Here is a 19,760-nt window from a genome sequence, read left to right as displayed (position 1 = left end):
TCACATCTTCCTCACAACTCACATTCCCACCTGGTTTTGTGTCAGCAGTGAACTTGGAAATATTACATTTAGTCCCCACATCCAAATCATTGATATAGATTGTGAATAGCTGGGGCCCAAGCATTGATCCTTGTAGTACCCCACTAGTCACAGCCTGCCAACCTGAGAATGACCTGTTTATTCTTATTTTCTGATTTCTGTTCATTAACTAATTCTCAGCCCATGTCAGTATATTGCCCCCAATCCCATGTGTTCTAATTTTGTTTATTAACCTCTTGTGTGGGAAAGCCTTCTGAAAATCTAAATACACCACATCCACTGGTTCCTCCTTATTTATTCTGTTGTTTAAAATATTCTACCAGGTTTGTCAAACATGATTTCCCATTCATAAATCCATGTTGACTCTGCCCAATCCTACCATTATTTTATAAGTGTTCAGTTATCACATCCTTTATAATAGATTCTAGCAATTTTCTACTGATGTCAGGCTAACAAGTCTGTAATTCCCTGTTTTCTCTCTCCCTCCTTTCGTATATAGTGAGGTCACATTTGCTGCCTTCCAATCTGCAGGAACGGTTTCAGAATTTATGGAATTTTGGAAGATGCCCATCAATGCATCCACTATCTCTACAGCCACCTCTTTCAACTCCAAATCCCATTAATTTCTCCAGTACTACTCTTTTACTAATAATGATTTCCTTCAGTTCCTCATTCCTGCTCGTCCCTTGGTTCTCTAGTATTTCTGGGAAGGTTTTTGTTTCTTCCCGTGTGAAGCAAGACACAAAATATGTTTAGTTTCCCTGCCATTTCCTTATCCCCATTATAAATTCTTCAGCCTCTGCCTGTAATGGGCCTACATTTGTCTTTGCTATTCTTTCCTAGTTTACCTATAGAAGTTTTTACAGTAAATTGTTAGTTTCTTGCTAGTTTACTCTCATATTCTATTTTCCCTTTCTTTAACAGGTTCTTGGTCCTCCTTTGCTAAATTCTAAATAGCTCCCAATCCCCAAGCTTACTACTTCTTTGGCAACTTTATAAACCTCATCCTTTGATATAATACAATCTTTAACTTCTCTTGTTAGCCATGGTTCGATCATTTTTCCTGTTGGGATTTTGTGTCTCAAAGGAATGTATATTTGTTGTATTAATTCTTTACATGCTAGCCATTGTTTGTTTACTATCATACCTTTTAATGTAGTTTCCCAATCCACCAGTCAATTTGTCCCTCATATCTTCATTGTTTCCTTTGTTTAGATTTAAGGCCCTAGTTTTGGTTTGAACTATATCACTTTCAAACTTAATGTAAAATTCCAACATATTATGGTCACTCTTCCCTTGAGGCTCTTTTACAACTAGATTATTAATTAGCCTTTTCTCATTGCACAATGCTAGATCTAAAATAACCCCTTCCCTCATTGATTCCTCAACAAACTGTTCTAGACAACATCTTGTACACTGTCCAGGAATTTGTCCTCCACAGCATTCGTGCTAATTTTGTTTAGCCAGTCTATATGTAGATAGAAGTTCCTCATGATTACTGTATTACCCTTGTTAGATACACCTCCAATTTCCTGATTTATTACCACAACTGTTTCGTGGCTTATAAGTAACTCCCACAAATGTTTTCTGCCCTTTGCTCTTTCTTAGCTCTACCCAAACTGATTCTACACCTTGATCTTCCGATCTAAGATCCTCTCTCACTAATGTACTGATCTTATCCCTTATTAACAGCACTACCCCACCTAATTTTCCTTTTTGCACATCCTTCCTAAATGTTGAATACCCTTGAATATTCAGTTCCCAACCTTGGTCATCCTGCAGCCACGACTCGAATTGCAATTAGATCATATGCCGCTTACTTCTATTTATGTCATCAATTCATCCATCTTGTTAATTTGGCCTTTCTAACATTTTTCTGTACCTTGACCCTATTTGATGCTGGCCTTTGTTTCTGCTGACTTCCAATTTTGCTTACTACCTTTTTTCCTACCATTACCAGCTTTGTTTCTCTCCTATCTGAATTCCACCTTTGGTTTCCATCCCCATGCCAAACTAATTTAAACATTCCCCAACTGCACTTGCAAATCTCCCTGCGAGGATATTGGTCCCAGTCCTGCTATGGTGTAATCTGTCCTTCTTGTACAGATCCCGCCTACCCCAGAACTGTTCTCAGTGGCTCAGTAATATAAAGCCTGCCTCCTGCACTCTCTCGTTAGCCACACATTCATTTGCTCCATCTTCCTATTTCTGTACTCACTAGCACGTGGCACTAGGGGCAATCCACGTGGTTCTCAGTCTTGCAGATGCACCACTGTGTCTCCAGCCATTGCTCAAGTTCTGAAACCCAGAACTCAAGTTTCTGAAGCTGATGACACTTCCTGCACACGTGACCGCCTAAGCCACAAGAAGCATCTACGACTTTCCATGTGTTACATGATGGGCTTTCCACACTGCCGAGCTGCCCTGCCATGTCTTAACATTACTTTACTTACCTCAGCTTTATTCTATTTTGAACTAACTTTACTTTACTTCCTTTCTGTTTGCATCGCTTAATTAATTTTAAGAAGCTGCTTTTAATTAAAAAAAAACTTTTTATTTAATTTTCACCCATTTACAGACACTCCCGAACAACAGCTTCTCACCCACCAATCAAGTTACAGTTTTCCTATGATGTCATTATTTGATATCCTGATGGTTGCGATTACAGGACCTCCCATATAGATCCAATTCTTCTCCACTCCCTGAAGGTAAGTGAAGGCCTTGCACCTCATCCTCTATTTAACCACTCCTGATTATAGGTGCTCTCATGCAGATCCGGTTCCTTTCAGCTCCCTGAAGTTAAGTTTTAGTTTGCTGAAGGTAAGACATTTCAGAACCCTACCGTTTTGATGGAATCAGGCCAACTTCTGCAGGAAATGTGGTTCAGATCACCTCAGAGGAGTGAAACTTGACAGTTTCATGCTCACTAAAGAAGATTATGTTTTTTGAAGTGATTATAGAATGAGTGCTTGTTAATTTTGATAGCTTCATGAGCATCTTAAAGACTTCCTAATGTTATCATAGGATTTAAAAGAGTACACAGCAGATTCTGGTTGAGCGGGTATGGGGGGATGAGTAGGTATGGGGTGGGTGAGCATAGCAGGTATGTGAGTAGGCAGGGGGGCATGTAGTGGCTGGAGGTTGAGGGGGAGGGGGTGAGTGGTAGGGGACCTCATACTCATCTTTCGAACTGGGTCGATGTCCCAGGGAACTGAGGAGGGCCTTATAACCTGCCCACCTTGGCATCCACCCACCTCCATCTCTGCCTCTGGACATGGCACCCCCAACTTCAGCCCATCCCCAGCACCCCACAATGAAAATAGTGTGGGCAGGCACTGCCAAGCAGGAGGCAGGATTGTAATGTTGGGAAATGGCCCAACTCACGTTTCTTGCCTCAAGGATGAAAATCTGGTTCTTGGTGCCTGCACGTGCAGTGTCAAATTCAATAATCAGGAAGTTGTTTTCCAATTTGCCATGTTCCTGCACAAGATTTGTTATGCCTGCACAGCACTAAGACATTCAGCATCCAAGCACATGATGGACATGAAGTTGCAATACTTACCGATTAGTTTACAATAAGCACACCAGAATAATTTAGTGCTTGTCTAGTCAAGTACAAATGATCTTTTTAATGCTGTGATAAGTCTTAATTGCTACCAAATAACTACTCAGACACAGAAAGTTTACGTTTAAAGGCGTGATGTCTCATTCCTTTCAGGTTTTAATTATTGTTGGAGATTTTAAAGATCTTATTTATTTTACTTTTCCTTTCTCTCTCATTTATCTTTATCTTTTAACTCATCTTTCTTTCCTTTTCTTTATTTTGGTTTCTGTAAATGATTGCACACAACTCATTCTGTTCCTGTTTTTTGCTCTCATTCTAAACGTTTACAGTGGTAAAAGCACGCAAGTGGGATGATGCAGTATTTATTCCTGTCTCAAAAAAATAACATGATGGATCATATTTTGATTGCTCACAGGAACTTCAGCAATGAAACTCAGATCCCTGGGAATTTTGCATTGATTATATAGTCACCCTTCATAAGCAACATTTAGGAATAATCGAAAAAGAAAAGAACTTTGATTACTCACCTCAACTTTCCCAAGGCAGTCAGGGAAATTCGGATCTTTAGGAACCTCGCATTGGCTGCTGTCCTTTCCCTTTGCTGTTTGGCATCAACGTTTTAAAGAAAATACATGAAAGCAGATTAGAATTTTCGCGTTTTACATAATTGGGCTTGCAGAATATAATTATTAATTCTAGTTTTTAGGTTGAGTTGGAAATTACTGACCATTAAGTGTACTTGTTTTCAAAGATTCCTCCACATTAAAAAGAGTTGCTCCCTTTCCTCCCCACTTCTATTTTTGATCCACCCATGCCTTTTTTCCACTGTGTTCACTAGATTTATCCCATTGTCTCTTGCTTTAACCTCATCCTCAAAGCTGTGGAACTCCTTTCTTCGCTTTACCCAACGATCTGTGAACTTTTATAGCCAGACTTAGCATTATCTAATTATCACTTCCTGAGTTACCTCATTGTTTTTTTTTACCCGTTTCAGTCTTGGTGATGCTTGTACTATGAGCCTTTGCCTAGATTGCTTAATCAAAAAAATCTATTTAAATCATCAATCAATGAAATCAGTCACCAGGAAATGCCCAAGAGCTAATGGGCTTTTTACTGATGCTGACCTAATTCCTATTGAAGGTGTTTGCCTCACCCCGTTATAGACCCAGAACTTACCTCTGTGTATATCGACCTGCTCTACAGTTAAATAATTTACTCAAGAGATTTACCAAAATTATTGCACATTCAAGATTAGTTCTAGAACCTAAAAGGGAATAATTTGTCTTAAATCCTGAAAAATGCAATTATCATTTTAATAAATGACAGAAATAGCAGGCATTTCATCTAATTGTGCATATGTTATACACTGTACTACTAGAAGTCAATGACCAATAGATAGAGTTAGCTCCAATGCCAGTTAAACAAGCAGTTGTGGGAATACCCTCACACAAGACAGTTTGTGTCCAATGGCATTCAATGTTTCAGCTATAGATTCTAACATTGGCCAAGGAGCAAATCAAATTTCAGTAATAATTCTTCCAATTCTAATGAAGGTTCATCAACCAGACTCATTGGGCCGGCTTTTCATGGTCCCAATCAGGACTAAATGGAGGTGGGAACAAAAAGAAAAGGCCATGGGTTGCACCTCCGTTCCCACCCTTGGCCATTTTCAACAGGAAGGGGGAGGGGGTGGGCCGCAGAACCTGTCCAATCCTGTGAAGGAGGCAAGCATTGTGGGCCCATTGAGAGTCTGCCCCAGGTAAGTTATTTTCAATTTTCATGGAAGTGGCCAAATTTTAGCAGCTGTCGGGCTTTACACCAGCTGCATGGAGGTGTGAACCAGGGATTGTTGGTGGGTAAGTAAAAGGGCTTTTAAAAGTTTAAAAGGTAAGTAAAATGTTTTGCCTCTCTTACAGTTTATCATGAAATGCCCTCGCATGAGTTGTATTCATGATATGGAAGGTGAGTTATGCAATGCTTTGATTGGAAGATGTAACTATCCCTTAAACCATATGTTTGCCAGATTGTTACTTCTTCCAACTGGAATGCTGTCAAGTAAAAGACCAACACTGTTATTGTGGAAAAGTCTTCAGATGGATGAAAAGCATCTAATAGATAAAAAAATAGAGTACATTTCACACTATTAAAAGTATCTAAATGTAAATGTTTACTTTTTTTCCCATTGCTTTTAGGTATTCCATTTAGATATCTACTGAGATAGCAGTTCTGAAGTCTGTTTGTTTAATAATGTTTTATGGGCTATTCAATGGTCTCCAACTGTTACAATAGGGCTTCTGCGTCCTGTTCATAAAGCGGATACTAGTTAATAGGGCAAGGGGGTAAGGGTGAAGACATTGAGGATGAGGAGGTGAGTGGGTTAAGGGTGAGGAGGATGAGGGTGTGAGGGGGTAAAGGAGTGGGGTGTGAGGGTGACAGGGTGAGGGCTGTGAGGGTAAGGGGGTAAGGGGTGAGAGGTGGTTTAAAGTAGTCTGATGGTTCTACTGTAAACAGATGAGCTGCTGGTTGCCTCAAACACCCAGCCGAGGCTTTTTGGGAACAGAGGCAGGCCTTTAACCTGCCTGGTCGGGATTCAGCCTGCCTCCACTACTGTCTTCAGGTCGCTTAAGGCCTGTACCCTGAACGTTCCCACCTGCTGACAGTCTTGAGATCGAGGCAGGTTCGCATGACAGGATTAGTCCCGTCTCCCGATTCTCGCTCCATTGGAAAATCTGGCCCATCAACTTTGTTTCCCTCTCCACAGATATTGCCTGATGTGTTGGCTGTTTTCCAGTATTTTCTGCTTTTATTTCAGATTTCCAGCATCTGCAGTATGTTGCTTCTGTCTAAGCAACAGATTGCTCATTAGTGATCATCCCATCAATGATTTTTTAAAAATCATGTTTTTGCAGTTAATGAACCATTAATGAAATAAAGGTAATAAGGTCAATATTCTGCTATGGGTGCAATGAGCAATTCTGGCACATACTCTGCATAAAATTCCATCTTTTTATGAGAAGTATTTTTCATTCCCCAGATTTCCACTCAAACATATATGCATGTCACTGACACAAAATCTGCCACAAATCAGTGCAATCAAGCAGCATTGTAAAGCATGTTTTTTAGGCTTTAAAAAATATTTCTTGATCTATTTAAGAGTGATAGGTAAAGTTTGATTAATACAGTTGAAAATCGGTTTATCACATAAATTAAGCATTGTAAATCGCAGTGCCAGTGCACTGTCCATGAGTAGCCTGATTTTAAATGGCTGAAAATAACTTTTTAAAAAATCACAAAGCTATTTTCCAGTTAGATTAGGGTACAATATTGAGTTCCTTAGTAAAGTTAAAAAAAAAATTCAAACCCTTTTAAAAGGTACTTAAATGTGCCCATGCACCCAAAAGTTCCATCTTAATTCCTTGAGAATCCACCTAGGCCTGAAAAGAAGTGCCATTAGCAGAAACTTCCAATAGTCATTAATTCATCTTGGGGATATGACTAGTTCTATGAGTGGGGCCTGCTACCCTTGCTATGTCTTTATAATTAGTGCAAATGATCACAAAAACTTGGGTTATGCAGAACCCAATTTGTGTTCAAGAAGTCTCTGGTTACACCGATATTGGGGGAATAGTGCTGATAAAAAAATGCGATCAAGTGGAAGTTCCACGCCTTTGTATTTATACTCTTCTGCTGATTGCCATTCAGAAACTGTTGTAGTTCACCCAAATTCATATAATCATAGATATTCTAGTACAAAAGAAAGCTATTTGGCCCTGGGTTGGTGCCAGCTCCAAATTTGGAACGATCTATCCTGGCCCTTGCTATTTTCCTGTAGACCCTTTTCTTTCTCTCAGTTATCTCATACATTTGGCAACATTTTTGTTATTCACCTAATTAAATAGAGAAGTGGGTGGTGTGCAGTTGAACAATATTACATTTTATCTGTTTATTCTGAACTAATTTTTAGTCAGTACACTTTAACTGTTTCAGCAGTCATAAATATTTTAATAAATAGTCTTCTTTCTATTGTGATGCTTAGTTTGTAACAATTTTGATAGTAAAATGTTTGAAAAATACAGTGAGCTCCTCAGTGTTTTATTTATAAATGTGACACCCATATAAAAGATATAATAAACAAATTAAGATATTTGTAATCTGAGAAGCATTCTGCTTAAATGAAAATTTCCCTGTGAAAAGACAGCAAAAAGAGTTTCAGTCCCAATTTAAATTGCTCCTTACAGCATTGTATGTTTTGAGGAATGGTCCACGGAGTATATAAAGCTCTGATAGCTCAAACATTCTTTATTCTTGTGATGAGCTCACAGGCTACACTCTTTCTAGTGCAGTCTCTTTAATGACAGAATGGATCAGGGCTGCCCACAGGCACTCGCTCGTCATGCAGTTCATGTGACTGTGGCAAGCCAGGTATGACACTTAGGCCACGATTTTTCCTATGGCGGGTGGGCTGGGCAGCAGTGGAACCAATCGCCGCCCGTGATCAGCTCCACGCCACCATTTTACACGGGCAAGTCAATTAAGCGTAATACTCGGCTGGTAGTGATCAGCGCTACCTGTGCAGGCAGGGGGAGGAGGCAAAGCCGGGGCCAGCGCTCTTTCGCGCACAGCAATCTCCCTGAGGCATGGAGCTGCCTCAGGAAGATTGAATGGATATTGAAAAAATCAAATAAATGATGTAAAAATTTATTTAAACATGCCCCATGTGACTGTGTTACATGAGTTGGGACATGTTTGTAAAAGTGGACAGCTGTTTGGGGTCCACAAATACCCCACTGAGCCCTGGAAAGAGCCGGAGGCATAGAAGTTGAAGACCACTGTGACCTTCAGAGCCACTGGCATGGGATGTCCACCCACACAGTTGGCACTGATCTCAGGCCCAATCATCTGGCAAATGGAGGTCAAGCTCTCCCTTGAGAGACGGAGCCTCCTTCGGCATTGCACCTCAGACATGTTGAGGTGGCTGAATAGCTGCCTGTAAACCCTGGCAGCAGGATAATGGGTCTTCTGTGGCCCCTTCCGCCTTGGACCACCTGTTGGCCCTGCACTCCTAGTGCCTGTGCCTCTCCTCCCACAGATCTCTCCCCAGGAAGCTGCACAGGGACATGTGGCCTCCTCTCCCTTCTGCCCCTCTCTTCCTCCTCAGAGGAGGGTCCTCCAGCGGAGACCACAATCCCCATTACCAGGGTAAGGGAAGGCTGTCTGATACCTGGAAGGGTCCACACGGTCTGAGTCCTCCGGGGGCCTGGCAGACACCAATGAGTCCTGAAATGAAGCCTGGAAATGCTAAGAATGGAGCCCCGAACAGAGATGAAGCTGCCAAGTACCAATAAGCAACCAGCAGCAAGCTATCTTCAAAACTCCACACTACTCACAATGGCAATGCTGATGACCCTTTTTATCCCGCCCTTGGATGAGGTTTGTGAAAATGTCAACTGGCCACCTGCCCATTTTGTCCTTGCGAAGAGCTGGAAATCGCACGGGCAGGGAAAAATCACAATGAATTGGACTCTTAAGGGCCTTAAGTGGCCGCTTAATTAATGGCGGGTGCCGCTCCGACACGTGCATCCACCCACCGAGTGGAATATTGCGCAAGTGCACAATGACATTGGGACATTCGCCCGTCGTCATTCCGCACTATTTTACTCCCGGTCGGGTCAGGCATGCGCCCACCTGCAGGAGGTAAAATTTTGTCCTTAGTAATGACTGCATTTCAACACCTAACCAGTTTTTATTCAGTGATAAAATGTACATCATACCGTTAAAAGGACTATTTCATTGTTGACTGAACCCATACAGTTTGCACAATAAATGGTGTGACACATGCTTGAAATACCTATGAAAAATAACACTTAAATAGGTGCAATTCAAACTCAACCCACACCATTAGGGGTGCATGCAAACTAAATTGAAAAAATGATTATGCAATTTTTGCTGGCCATTATCATCCAGTGATCAACTGCAGTTTATCTGTAAACAAACATGCAGGTATTAAATCACATCAAAATTGTTAATTCCTCTCATTGTACATGTCACCTCAGTACAGTCATCTGTATTCTCATGGCCATTGAAAGGTGAAACCTGCTGCTGGTAAAATAAAAAAAACCAGAAAATTTGACAACCAATTATCAAACCAAGTCTTATGGGATGAATTTCAGGCAATAATTCCTGATGAGTTTACTGCCTAGTGATTCCATACGAATATCCATTGTCTTCTTCCCCAGAATTCTGTATTTTGCTCATTATTAATTATAAGCACTTTTCAAAGGGTGAAATGGTTAGAATGGCTAGAACCCACAAAAATTTAAGCAAAAATAGTGATGTTCCCAAATAATAAACTTTCCCAAGTTTGAAGGACTGTAAATCTCTAATGGGTGCTCAATGTATGCATCCATGCTATCAAATAAACTAAGGAAACCGTATGTATCCTATGTAGACATTGTTGTGCAATGTCAATAGTAAATGGAAACCACTGTGTAAGGCACGTTCATATTTTGTGTATTTCTGTCATTCTGCAAGGCCTTTCTTTGTTTGCTTTTAGTATGTCTTATCTTATTAACTGTGTTAAAATGTAACCAGCTGCAAGCCAGACCAACGTCCTGAGCTCAGGGTAGTGGGAACCTGGAATGGAGTGCGGGCATGGGATGAAAGGAGAAGAATTCTGACCGAAGACATCAACGCTTATAGGTTTATATGGAACTTTTAAAAAAATAAAGACTGAACAATTTATATACACATAGACATGGACACATCAGGGCATGTCACTGGGGCGGTGGCTAACCACCAGACACCCTGTCTACAGAAACTGACCTCAACAATGGTCTCTTGTGTAAGTGTGAATGGCTTTTTTCCTGCCTTACCAAGATGCTGAAGTCACACCCATTGCTGGCAGGTGCCTGGAGACACCCACTGCTGAGAGCAGAAAATGACCACATGCAGGTGGTCTTTGCATGACCAGGGTGGGATTGATAACCCAATTGGATGACTCAATTTAAGACATTACCTTATATGCCAAGAGACCAGGGTCAGAAAGGGGCATAAAGCTACAGCTCTCAAGGACATCACTGCTGCAGCCAAGAAGTTCGACTTGGTCAGTCACGGGAAGTCATGTGGAAGAACTGGTTCAGTGGTCGAACCACCCGAGGACGAGATCCTGCACGCTGGTCTTACTAAGCAACTGGTGTTGTAAGTATATATTATTGCTTAGTGGGTTAACAAAGGCTTTCCACACAAAGTGCAAATTGTATCCATTGTTTGCTTTGTGTCATTGATACCAAAATGCTGGGCGAGGAACTTAAGGGGGTAGTGAGAGCCCTGTTTAAGAGTCTTGCAATTGTAAATTTTTGACATTTCTACAGCATTGCTAGGTGCACTTGTTGAATGATGCAGCCACAGCAAAAGGGCAACATTTCCTCCAGGTCATTTTCCCACTTGCAGAGCAAGTTATTCACACTATGGACAAGGGATGCATCTTGCAATGCTAGAGGACACAACCTGCAGGATTTTAAGCCACCTTTGCCTTGTTCCCTTTTTACTTAAATCTCATCCTTATGCGCCAAGTGTGACAAATTGCTGCAGCTTTCAGAAGTCACTCATCTGTCTCTGCTCACCTATTCCATGAAATACTAGCCCTTATCCCTTCTATTTTAGGTCCATAAACCTTCAGGAAGAAAAGAAGAAGAGGGCAGCACTTCAGAACAGGAATCATTCAACTGTAGACTTGCAGCTGTTACCATCCCTGTAAAGGCTGATAACTTTTAGGAAGAAATTCAAACTTCCAGTGACTGACTGGAAGGATCACACAACAGGATTTCAAGTTTTAAGACTTTACTGTAACAAAAAAAAACTAAAAGCAACATTGACTAAACACTAAGATAAAAGCAAAATGCTGCGGATGCTGGAAATCTGAAACAAAAACAAAAATTGCTGGAAAAACTCAGCAAGTCTGACAGCATCTTGGAGAGGAAGACAGAGTCTTCTAGTGACTAAACACGATTTCAGTAGACAACTTATACTCCAGAACTGCAGAAAAGTTTTATACTCCAGAATGACAGAAAAGTTTGCTCATTCCCACTCCATGGTTATGTTTCGCTGTGTCCCTTACGTGGACACTTCATTCTCCAGGAACCAGTCCAAAGCAATTCTCAGCTCCCAGTGGCTTACTTCCTTTCCCAGGTGGATAACTTCTAATCCCAGATCTGATGTTCACAGTGAGGGTTATGCTGGAGATTCTTCCCTCCAGCCAAAGTTAGGCAAATTTTCCAGTCCTATTTAAGACTCATAAACTTAATTGGTCTCTTCAATCTGAGCATGAGCTCCCACCAGCTTTCTGTGTGGTGAACAATTGGACTTGCTGCCTGTAACTCTGTTCCCTCTCCCTCTCTCTCTCTCAGAGTTTTGCAGATTGATTTTGGGTCTGTGAGATTCAGTGACCCGTTACTACAATGGCTTTCTATGATCTGTTCCCCTCTCAAATCCCATCTCCACGGCAATGTGAATCACATGGACCTTGTATCCAGGTAGAAATGCTAATTAACTGTTTTCCAATCCCCTAACATCATTCTATTTTGGAACTAAATAGACAGTATAAAGTATAACTGTTTATAAAGACTGACCTTTTGAACACCGCCCTGTGAGACTTGAAGACTCAAGCACAAATTGTAATGATGGAAGGAGATCGCAGCTTAGCCAAAATGGTGCTGGAACCCTGATTCTGGAAGTTCCGCCTCTGAACCCTGCACCCATAATTTTCACCAGGGAGGGTGAAACTGGTGTTGGTGGCAGTGGGTGGGGAGGGGGGGGGGGGGGGGCGCAGGGGGTGGTGTGTTGTACTTTGCAGATCTATGGTTTACTGAGGCAGCTGTGCATGTAAGAATGCAGCTGCCTTTAAACAGATGCAATTTTCATCAGTGGGGTGTCCAAAACATGACTCACAGGCTTTAGGCATTTAAGCAAAAGGTCTAAAGTTGCCAGAGTCATTTGGAGAGACAGGGTACCCTTTTAAAGTGGTCCAGATATCCTTTGCAATGGTAAGGTACCCCTTTGGGAGAGGTAAAGTTCACTTTGGGAGAGGTTAGGTGCCCTTTGGGATTGTTAAAAGTAGACATGGGCGTGTGTTAAAAGTGGATAAATTCAGCAGAATTGTCAAGCTGTCAAGGCATTTATATCCCCAAGCACTTTAAATTTAAAAAAAAAACAGTGCTTACAATTTAACATCTGTCTGTGGACATATGTGAAGGATTATCATTATAGGGTTAGTGCTGCATGACTGATTCCACAACCTAACAATACCACAGTGGGGATGGGGAGGGGTGTGGCTGTAAATTCACAGTTTGATTGACAGCTCCAAGTGGTTATAAAAAGATTTGCTGTCTTTAATATGGGGCTATGAATGCAAATGTATGTCTTCATTTGGATTAAGTACTTGAAGAAATTTGAATTCACTGAATTTTTTTTTATGAACAAGATTTTTTAAAAATAGTCAAATCATGAATAGACATTTATGAGTTTGTTTTATTACATCTCATGGCTCCTGGGCTCTGCTCATGGTAGATACTGTGTGAAGTGGCATGGAAGTTGTAAGGGAAGAGGGAGGTGGGTCGAGGGTTATGGATTGGTGTGAGTTGGCACCGATTTGGTAAAAGGTTATAAAGAGCCATGGGAATGATTGGGAGGATCATGGGTTGGCACAATTTGGCACTAAGTTGGCATAGGGACTATAAAGGGCCATGTGGGTAGGTAGAGAGTCATGAGTTGGCAAAGGGGATTTAAAAGTCATGGTGTGGATCGAGGATCATGGAGGGCATGAGGGGCCAATGGGGTGAGTGGAGGGAAGAGGTAGCATGTGTTGGCTTGGGTGGGCCATGGGTAGTGCTTGGGGGGGCGGTGGGTGGGGTGAGGGGGTGTGAGGTGGGAAAACCTGAGGGCTGTTTTTGGCTTTATTGTTTTGTTACAGCTAGGATGAAATCCAAGAGCATAGAGGCGGGCCTTTTAACCAGCCCCTCTCAGCACCTGACAGCCTCTGTGGTTGCCTGGTTCCGGGCCTGGCCCCAGCTAGCACACGCCTGCACCTCCCACCACCCCCATCACCTGTGAATGAAAATCCAAATATCTGGAACACTTCGGGTTTGTGGAATAGGGAATTTTCCTGACTGTGCTCCCGAATCAGTAATGAAAAGGTCGGCACAGCTTCTCTGGTCATTGTTTACAGATAAGAACATCTTGTATCATCTTTGCAACAAATCAATGTGAGTCTCACCATAGCAATCAAGCCAACCAGGCTTGTTGTCAAGCAGGATTCGGAGCAGGTCACATGACTCCACAACACTATTTTACCTTAAGTTAAAAAGACAGTCCCGAAAGATAACAAACTTATGAATTCATATTTGTGGCATAGGTACCAGTTTAGAGGTTGACATCTTGCATAATTGTGAGGGTATGATAGAGGGGTCTATATGTGCGGCTACACCCAGCAATATTGCAGGAGTAAGGGCAAGGAAATAGAATGGTCCTGGAAAGAGCTCACCAAATGGAAAACTCCCATCTTAGCCCTGGAGAGGGCATACATGGGAGACATCAAGGGCCCACTACACCCGACAAGACTGAAGGAAATCCTGACAGACTTCTAACTGGCCTGCCTGTCAGCAAGTTTGTGCACAATATGGGAAAGCATGCTAGAAATCGTAGTGCATGGTGTCAAGACCTTGCAGTTCTATGGGTACTGCAGGCTCTCTATAGAATTGGGGGTCTCTGCCTACAGAGTGATAGTTGCAATGGGGTTAGACTGTTGTCTAACCCCATTGCAACTGTATTGATGTCATGATGGAGAATTAGGGGAGTGGAAGATCTTAACTTCTTGACCCGCCAGGAATGGGCAAGGTGGGTGCTGCTGGGAGTGTGTGAGAAACCCAGGAGTTAGCAAACTGTGAAAGTTTAACTCCATATGTGTGTCCAATGTCTGACTGGCTTCCAGCCTGGGGGTCAACCTGAATGACAGGCCTGGCTTCTACTTGGGTGAGGAAGGCTGTAGAAGAAGCCAGGGAACGAGGCAAGTCCATTCCCTGCCCTGTCTCTGTTACAAATGGAGGCAGGTGCATTGGAGATGGGTTGGGGTCTGTATTCAGTTTTGCAACACTTAAATCTCCTAACTGACACAAAACTGCCACTTTTGGGGAATTAAAATCCTCTTCTGGCTGGCAGCACGGCTCATTAGTAACACTCCCTCCTCTGAAGCTAAAAGTTAAGGGTTCAAGTTCCACTCCAGAGACTTGAAGACGTAGGCCTGGATTTTTGTCCGAGAGTCGGGTGCACAGAGTCAGGAAAATGCCTGCTCAGTGAATCTGACTTTTAAAAATGGCTGCCTAGACGTCGGACTTTCAGTGCGGGAGGGCAGGCTATTTTAGAAGTCGGGCCGGGCAACCCCATAAGTAGTGAGGAGCGTGCTGCGGGCCAAGGCATGTTGGAGGTAAGCCCTGCCTCGGGGCTCTGGTATTGTGTCCAAAAATTAATAAAAATAAAATATAAAACATTCCTCCATCCCTCACCCCTCATACCCACATATACTCCCCCTGTCCCATCCAATGCCAACTCATGCCATCTTATGTCCTGCACCCACCCCATAACCCCTCATACCCTTCATGCCAACCTATGCCCCTTTACCCACCCGCATGGCCCTTTATAATCCTTATGCCAACTTAGTGCCAACTCATGTCAACCCATGCCCCCACCCACTATGCTCTGCCCTTACATCTACCATGCTAACTCACCCCAGTATCCACCATGGGCAGACCTCAGGTCCTATGCAGAAGTGAGATAAAATGAAGTTCCAAGTGTCTTTTGCAGACTTCACTATATTTAAAAACACTCAAATTCATAAAAACTCATTTACTACATTGACATTCTTTTTACTGCATAAAGCCTTATAACAAGAAACATTTCACTCAAGTGTGCAATCACTTATAACAAGCAGCATTAGAATTCATAGTCCCACTTCAAAGAGTCTATAACCACGTGTAACTGCCAAACAAACTGTAAATGGCAGGCACCCTACTGAGATAATAGATGTTTATTAAATCAGTCATGTAGCGGTAATCCAGTAATGGAAGCCCTCAGTTTTATGTCAATGGACAGAGTGAAATAGCAAGCAATGATTTTTCTTAACACTCCAGACATTCTTTTCAAAGATTTAAAGGGCAGGACTCTTAAATGCCTTGACAAATTGACAGATCTAGTTGACAGATGCTTTTGACAGTTCCTCTTGACCCTTTTGACCGTTGATGTTGACAGGTCCTCTTGACAAGTCCTTTTGATACTTGCCTTTGACACGTCTGTTAACAGTTCAATTGAGCTTGACAGTTAATGAGGTTATGCGCTTTTTACACACATTCATGTATATTTTAACAATTCCAAAGGGTACCTGACCTCCCACAAAGGTGTCTCAGGACCAGATTCAAAGGATGCTCGGACTTGGCTTTGACTGGGATAGTACATCCCAACTACTGTTTCGCAGGGGATTGGTTGAAAGACTGATGGGAAAGCAGACATGCCATCATGCACCTCTCTCATGGAATTGATGCCAAATCCACCAGCTGATTGGCCTGATTGCTTCTCAAAGGAGTACTCTGACTATCCAAAGAAAGGCACAAAGTTCAGACCTGCGCTTACTCAGGTCTACTCTGCATGCTTTGGGTTTCACACTGGGCTACCAAAATCCGACTTCAGTGGAGGCAGCTGATGATTTAATTGGTCAGCTGCCTCTATGAACTATGCATGCGTGAAACACAAACAGTTCCCATTCCCACCGTTGTAAAAATGGGAAGTGCTGAGTTCTGGAGTTCTGTACCCAATTTTTGGGTATGTCTGCCATTTTCGCCTGGATGGAGAGGCTCTACATCCTGGCAAAACTCCAGGCCATAATCTAGGTCGTCAGTCCAGTGCAGTATAGAAAGAGTGCTGCACTGTCAGATTTGTCATCTTTCAGATGGGGCAAAAACCAAGACCCCATCTGCCCTCTCCAGGGAATATAAAAAGACCATGTGACACTATTTAGAAAATGAGGCACAGGAGCATGGGAGCAGAGTAGGCCATTCAGCCCATCAAGCCTGTTCCACCATTCAATACAATCATTGCTGATCATCTACTTCAATACCATTTTCCCAAACTATTTTCCATAAGTATTCTCCAGTTTGCAGGGCCCAGGCCAATAGATTATCTGGTCATTATTGCATTGCTATTGTGGGATTTTGCTATGTTCAAACTGGCTGCTATGTTTCGTACACCAGCGTCCTTCCTTCCTTCCTTCCTTCATGGACCTATCATATTCTCTGATTTAGAAACCATGAAAGAGAGTGCGAGTAGAGGTTCCCCACATGTTTGCACTATGTTCCCGTGCAAAGCAGTGTGAGTGCTGAGGTTCAGCTGGTGGAATTGGCATCGATTCCATGGGAGAGGTCCATGATGACATGCCTGCTTTCCCATCAGTCTTTCAACCAATCCCCTGTGAAACAGCAGTTGGGATGTACTATCCCAGTCAAAGCCAAGTCCCAGCAGTCTGCAGCCTGGTTCTCAATTGCCAGAGTTCCTCAAGGCCATCTGAAATGTTAAGTGTCCTCAGCAAAAGTTCAGCAGCCTTCCACTTTTCACATTGTAGTCACTGGGAAAACCACCTCCCAGGAGCACAGAATAGATAACTGATACAGGCATTAATAAAGATACTAGGGGGTCATTTTCCCAGAGGAGGGATGGGGTAGCCATTTGAGAAATTTAAAGACCAATCAAGTCCTATTGTCAGAGAATGACTGAAAATTTCCAGTCATCCACCAGGCCTCCCAATACACTGTGGAACAGCTCAGCTGCCTGGAGGTGGCTTCCCAGCAGCAGGCTGGAAACCAATGCTCCAGGCAGGATTTGAGGTCCTTCCCACCTCCCTGGTTTCAGCTATGGCTGTAGGGTATAGGGGTAACATCAGGAGCACCTGATACTGATGTAACAATGGTGCAATGTCACATGACTAAGAGACTGAGATCTGGTGGGAAACAGAAGTACAACCTCGTGTAGAGTAGTGAGATGTACATAGATCTGTAAATAAACAAGAATGGTTTTTATGAATAATGCTCTGTGGTAGCATTCATAGGTGAGTAGGCAAACCCTAAAGAAACCTCATCTATACCATGAACCCAAGATGAAACAGTAGCCGCAGTCTGCCGAGCACTCCGCAACAGTGGCCCGGCTGCTGAGGTGATTTTTTTTATTAAAAGTTTAAAATGTTGGAGGAAGGGTGTCTCCATCTTGAAGCTCCCTCTCTCTCTGTTACTTGGAAAGGAAGACAGCTGCTTCTTTAGTGCTGGAGGGCCTCCTACTGGCCTTCCAGCTTCGAGAACCCGCCTGCTGTGCTTAATGGTGAGCCGCCCTCTGGCCACTGTTTGGCCAATTCAGGGAAAATCGCAGCCAGGTGACTGTTTCCCACACAGTACGGGTTTCTAACCCCTCTCTGACATTGATACTGGGAACTCGAAGCCTAAGGGATAAATCCTGCCCTAAGGGGTTGCACAAGGATGATTTGTAGACAGGCATCAATCATGTAACCATTGGTTAAAGGAAAACTAGAACTGACAGGACATATCTTTGAGAGTCATTAAAATGGAACAGACATTCCCTGTGGTTAATAGCTGCCCTTCTCTGCTGGTAAATGGGATTAGGTAGGTAGGTCAGGTATTTTTCACGTGTCGGTGCAGACTCGATGGGCCAAAGGGCCTCTTCTGCACTCTGTGATTCTCCAAATAATTAAAATAAACTGTTTTCACAACACTGCTTGGCTTCAGAGTTGAAATTCAGAGAACGGTTGTGAAGAAACCCTGTTCTATCAAGCCAGTATGTGAATAGATGAAGCTTGGACCTCATAGTTTGATAATGGCCTTGCCGTCAGAAACCATTTGTGAGGACATTGGACAGAAATACTTTCATCACATGACAGAAACGAGGGGTGGGATTTTTCAGCCCCACCCACCGCTGGGGTCATCCAGTCCCGCCGAAAGTAATGGACCTTTGGCTGGGCTGTTCCAATCTCCCGTGGTGGGTCCCGCCACAATTTGGGCCAGAAAATCCCAAGCGAAATCTGCAACTGCAAGCAATAAACCATAGCAAATCAATCTTCCTAAACCTCCAGACTCTATCAGTGGACCAAAAAGGGAACTACAGGCCCACAACATTTCAAGGCTTCATCTCAGGGAAAAGCAAGTGTGACAGACAACTTTTCAACTTTTAAGACCTAAGTGAACATAGGGGCATAGGAACAGGAGCTGGCCCTTCGGCTCCTCGAGCCTGCTCGGTCATTCAATTAGATCATGGCTGATCATCTACCTCAATGCCACCTTCCTGCACTATCCCCATATCCCTTGATGTCATTAGTTTCCAGAAATCTGTCATTATTTCTGTCTTGAACATAATCAATGATTAAGCTTCTACAGCCCTCTGAAATTGAGAATTCCAAAGATTCACCAACTTCTGAGTGAAAAAATTCCTCCTCATCTTGGTCTTAAATAGCCTACTCCTTATCTTGAGATATATCCCCGGGTTTTAGACTCGCCAGCCAGGGGAAACATCTCATCTACATCCACCCTGTCACGTCCTGTAAGAATTTTATAAGTTCCAATAGGGTCACCCCCTCATTCTTCGAAATTCAAGGGAATACAGACCCAGTATCCTCAGTCTCTCCTCATACGACAATCCCGCCATCCCAAAGATTAATCTGGTGAATCTCCATTGCACTCCCTCCAAGGCAAGTATATCATTCCTTACATAAGGAGACCAAAACTGTGCACAGTACTCCAGGTGAGGTCTCGCCAAGGCTCCGTATAGCTGCAGCAAAACATCTTTACTCCTGTACTCAAATCCTCTTGCGATGAAGCCAACATAATATTTACCTTCCTTGTTGCTTGCTGGGCCTGCATGCTAGCTTTTAGTGACTCATGAACAAGGATACCCAGGTCCCTTTGGGCACCTGTGCTTCTCAACCTCTCACCATTTAAGGAATATTCTGCCTTTCTGTTTTTTCTGCCTAAGTGAATAACTTCAGACTTATTCACATTATAATCCATCTGCCATGTTCTAGCCCATTCACTTCAAATCCTCTTGAAGCCTCCTTGCA

General features: G+C 42.8%; 1 protein-coding gene across 1 annotated transcript in view; it reads right to left on the bottom strand.

The window, feature by feature from the left end:
• Nucleotides 1–19,760, bottom strand: part of mgat5b (alpha-1,6-mannosylglycoprotein 6-beta-N-acetylglucosaminyltransferase B) — a 1,185,562-nt gene that overhangs the window by 554,221 nt on the left and 611,581 nt on the right. The window contains exon 11 of the mRNA XM_078570583.1: nucleotides 4,132–4,189. Within this exon, the coding sequence (XP_078426709.1) occupies nucleotides 4,132–4,189 (58 nt within the window). The remainder of the gene's footprint in view (nucleotides 1–4,131; nucleotides 4,190–19,760) is intronic.

Source organism: Cetorhinus maximus, chromosome 24 (genome assembly GCF_964194155.1).
Source record: "Cetorhinus maximus chromosome 24, sCetMax3.hap1.1, whole genome shotgun sequence".
Lineage (NCBI taxonomy): Eukaryota > Metazoa > Chordata > Chondrichthyes > Lamniformes > Cetorhinidae > Cetorhinus > Cetorhinus maximus.
This window is presented reverse-complemented; position numbering and strand designations above follow the sequence as displayed.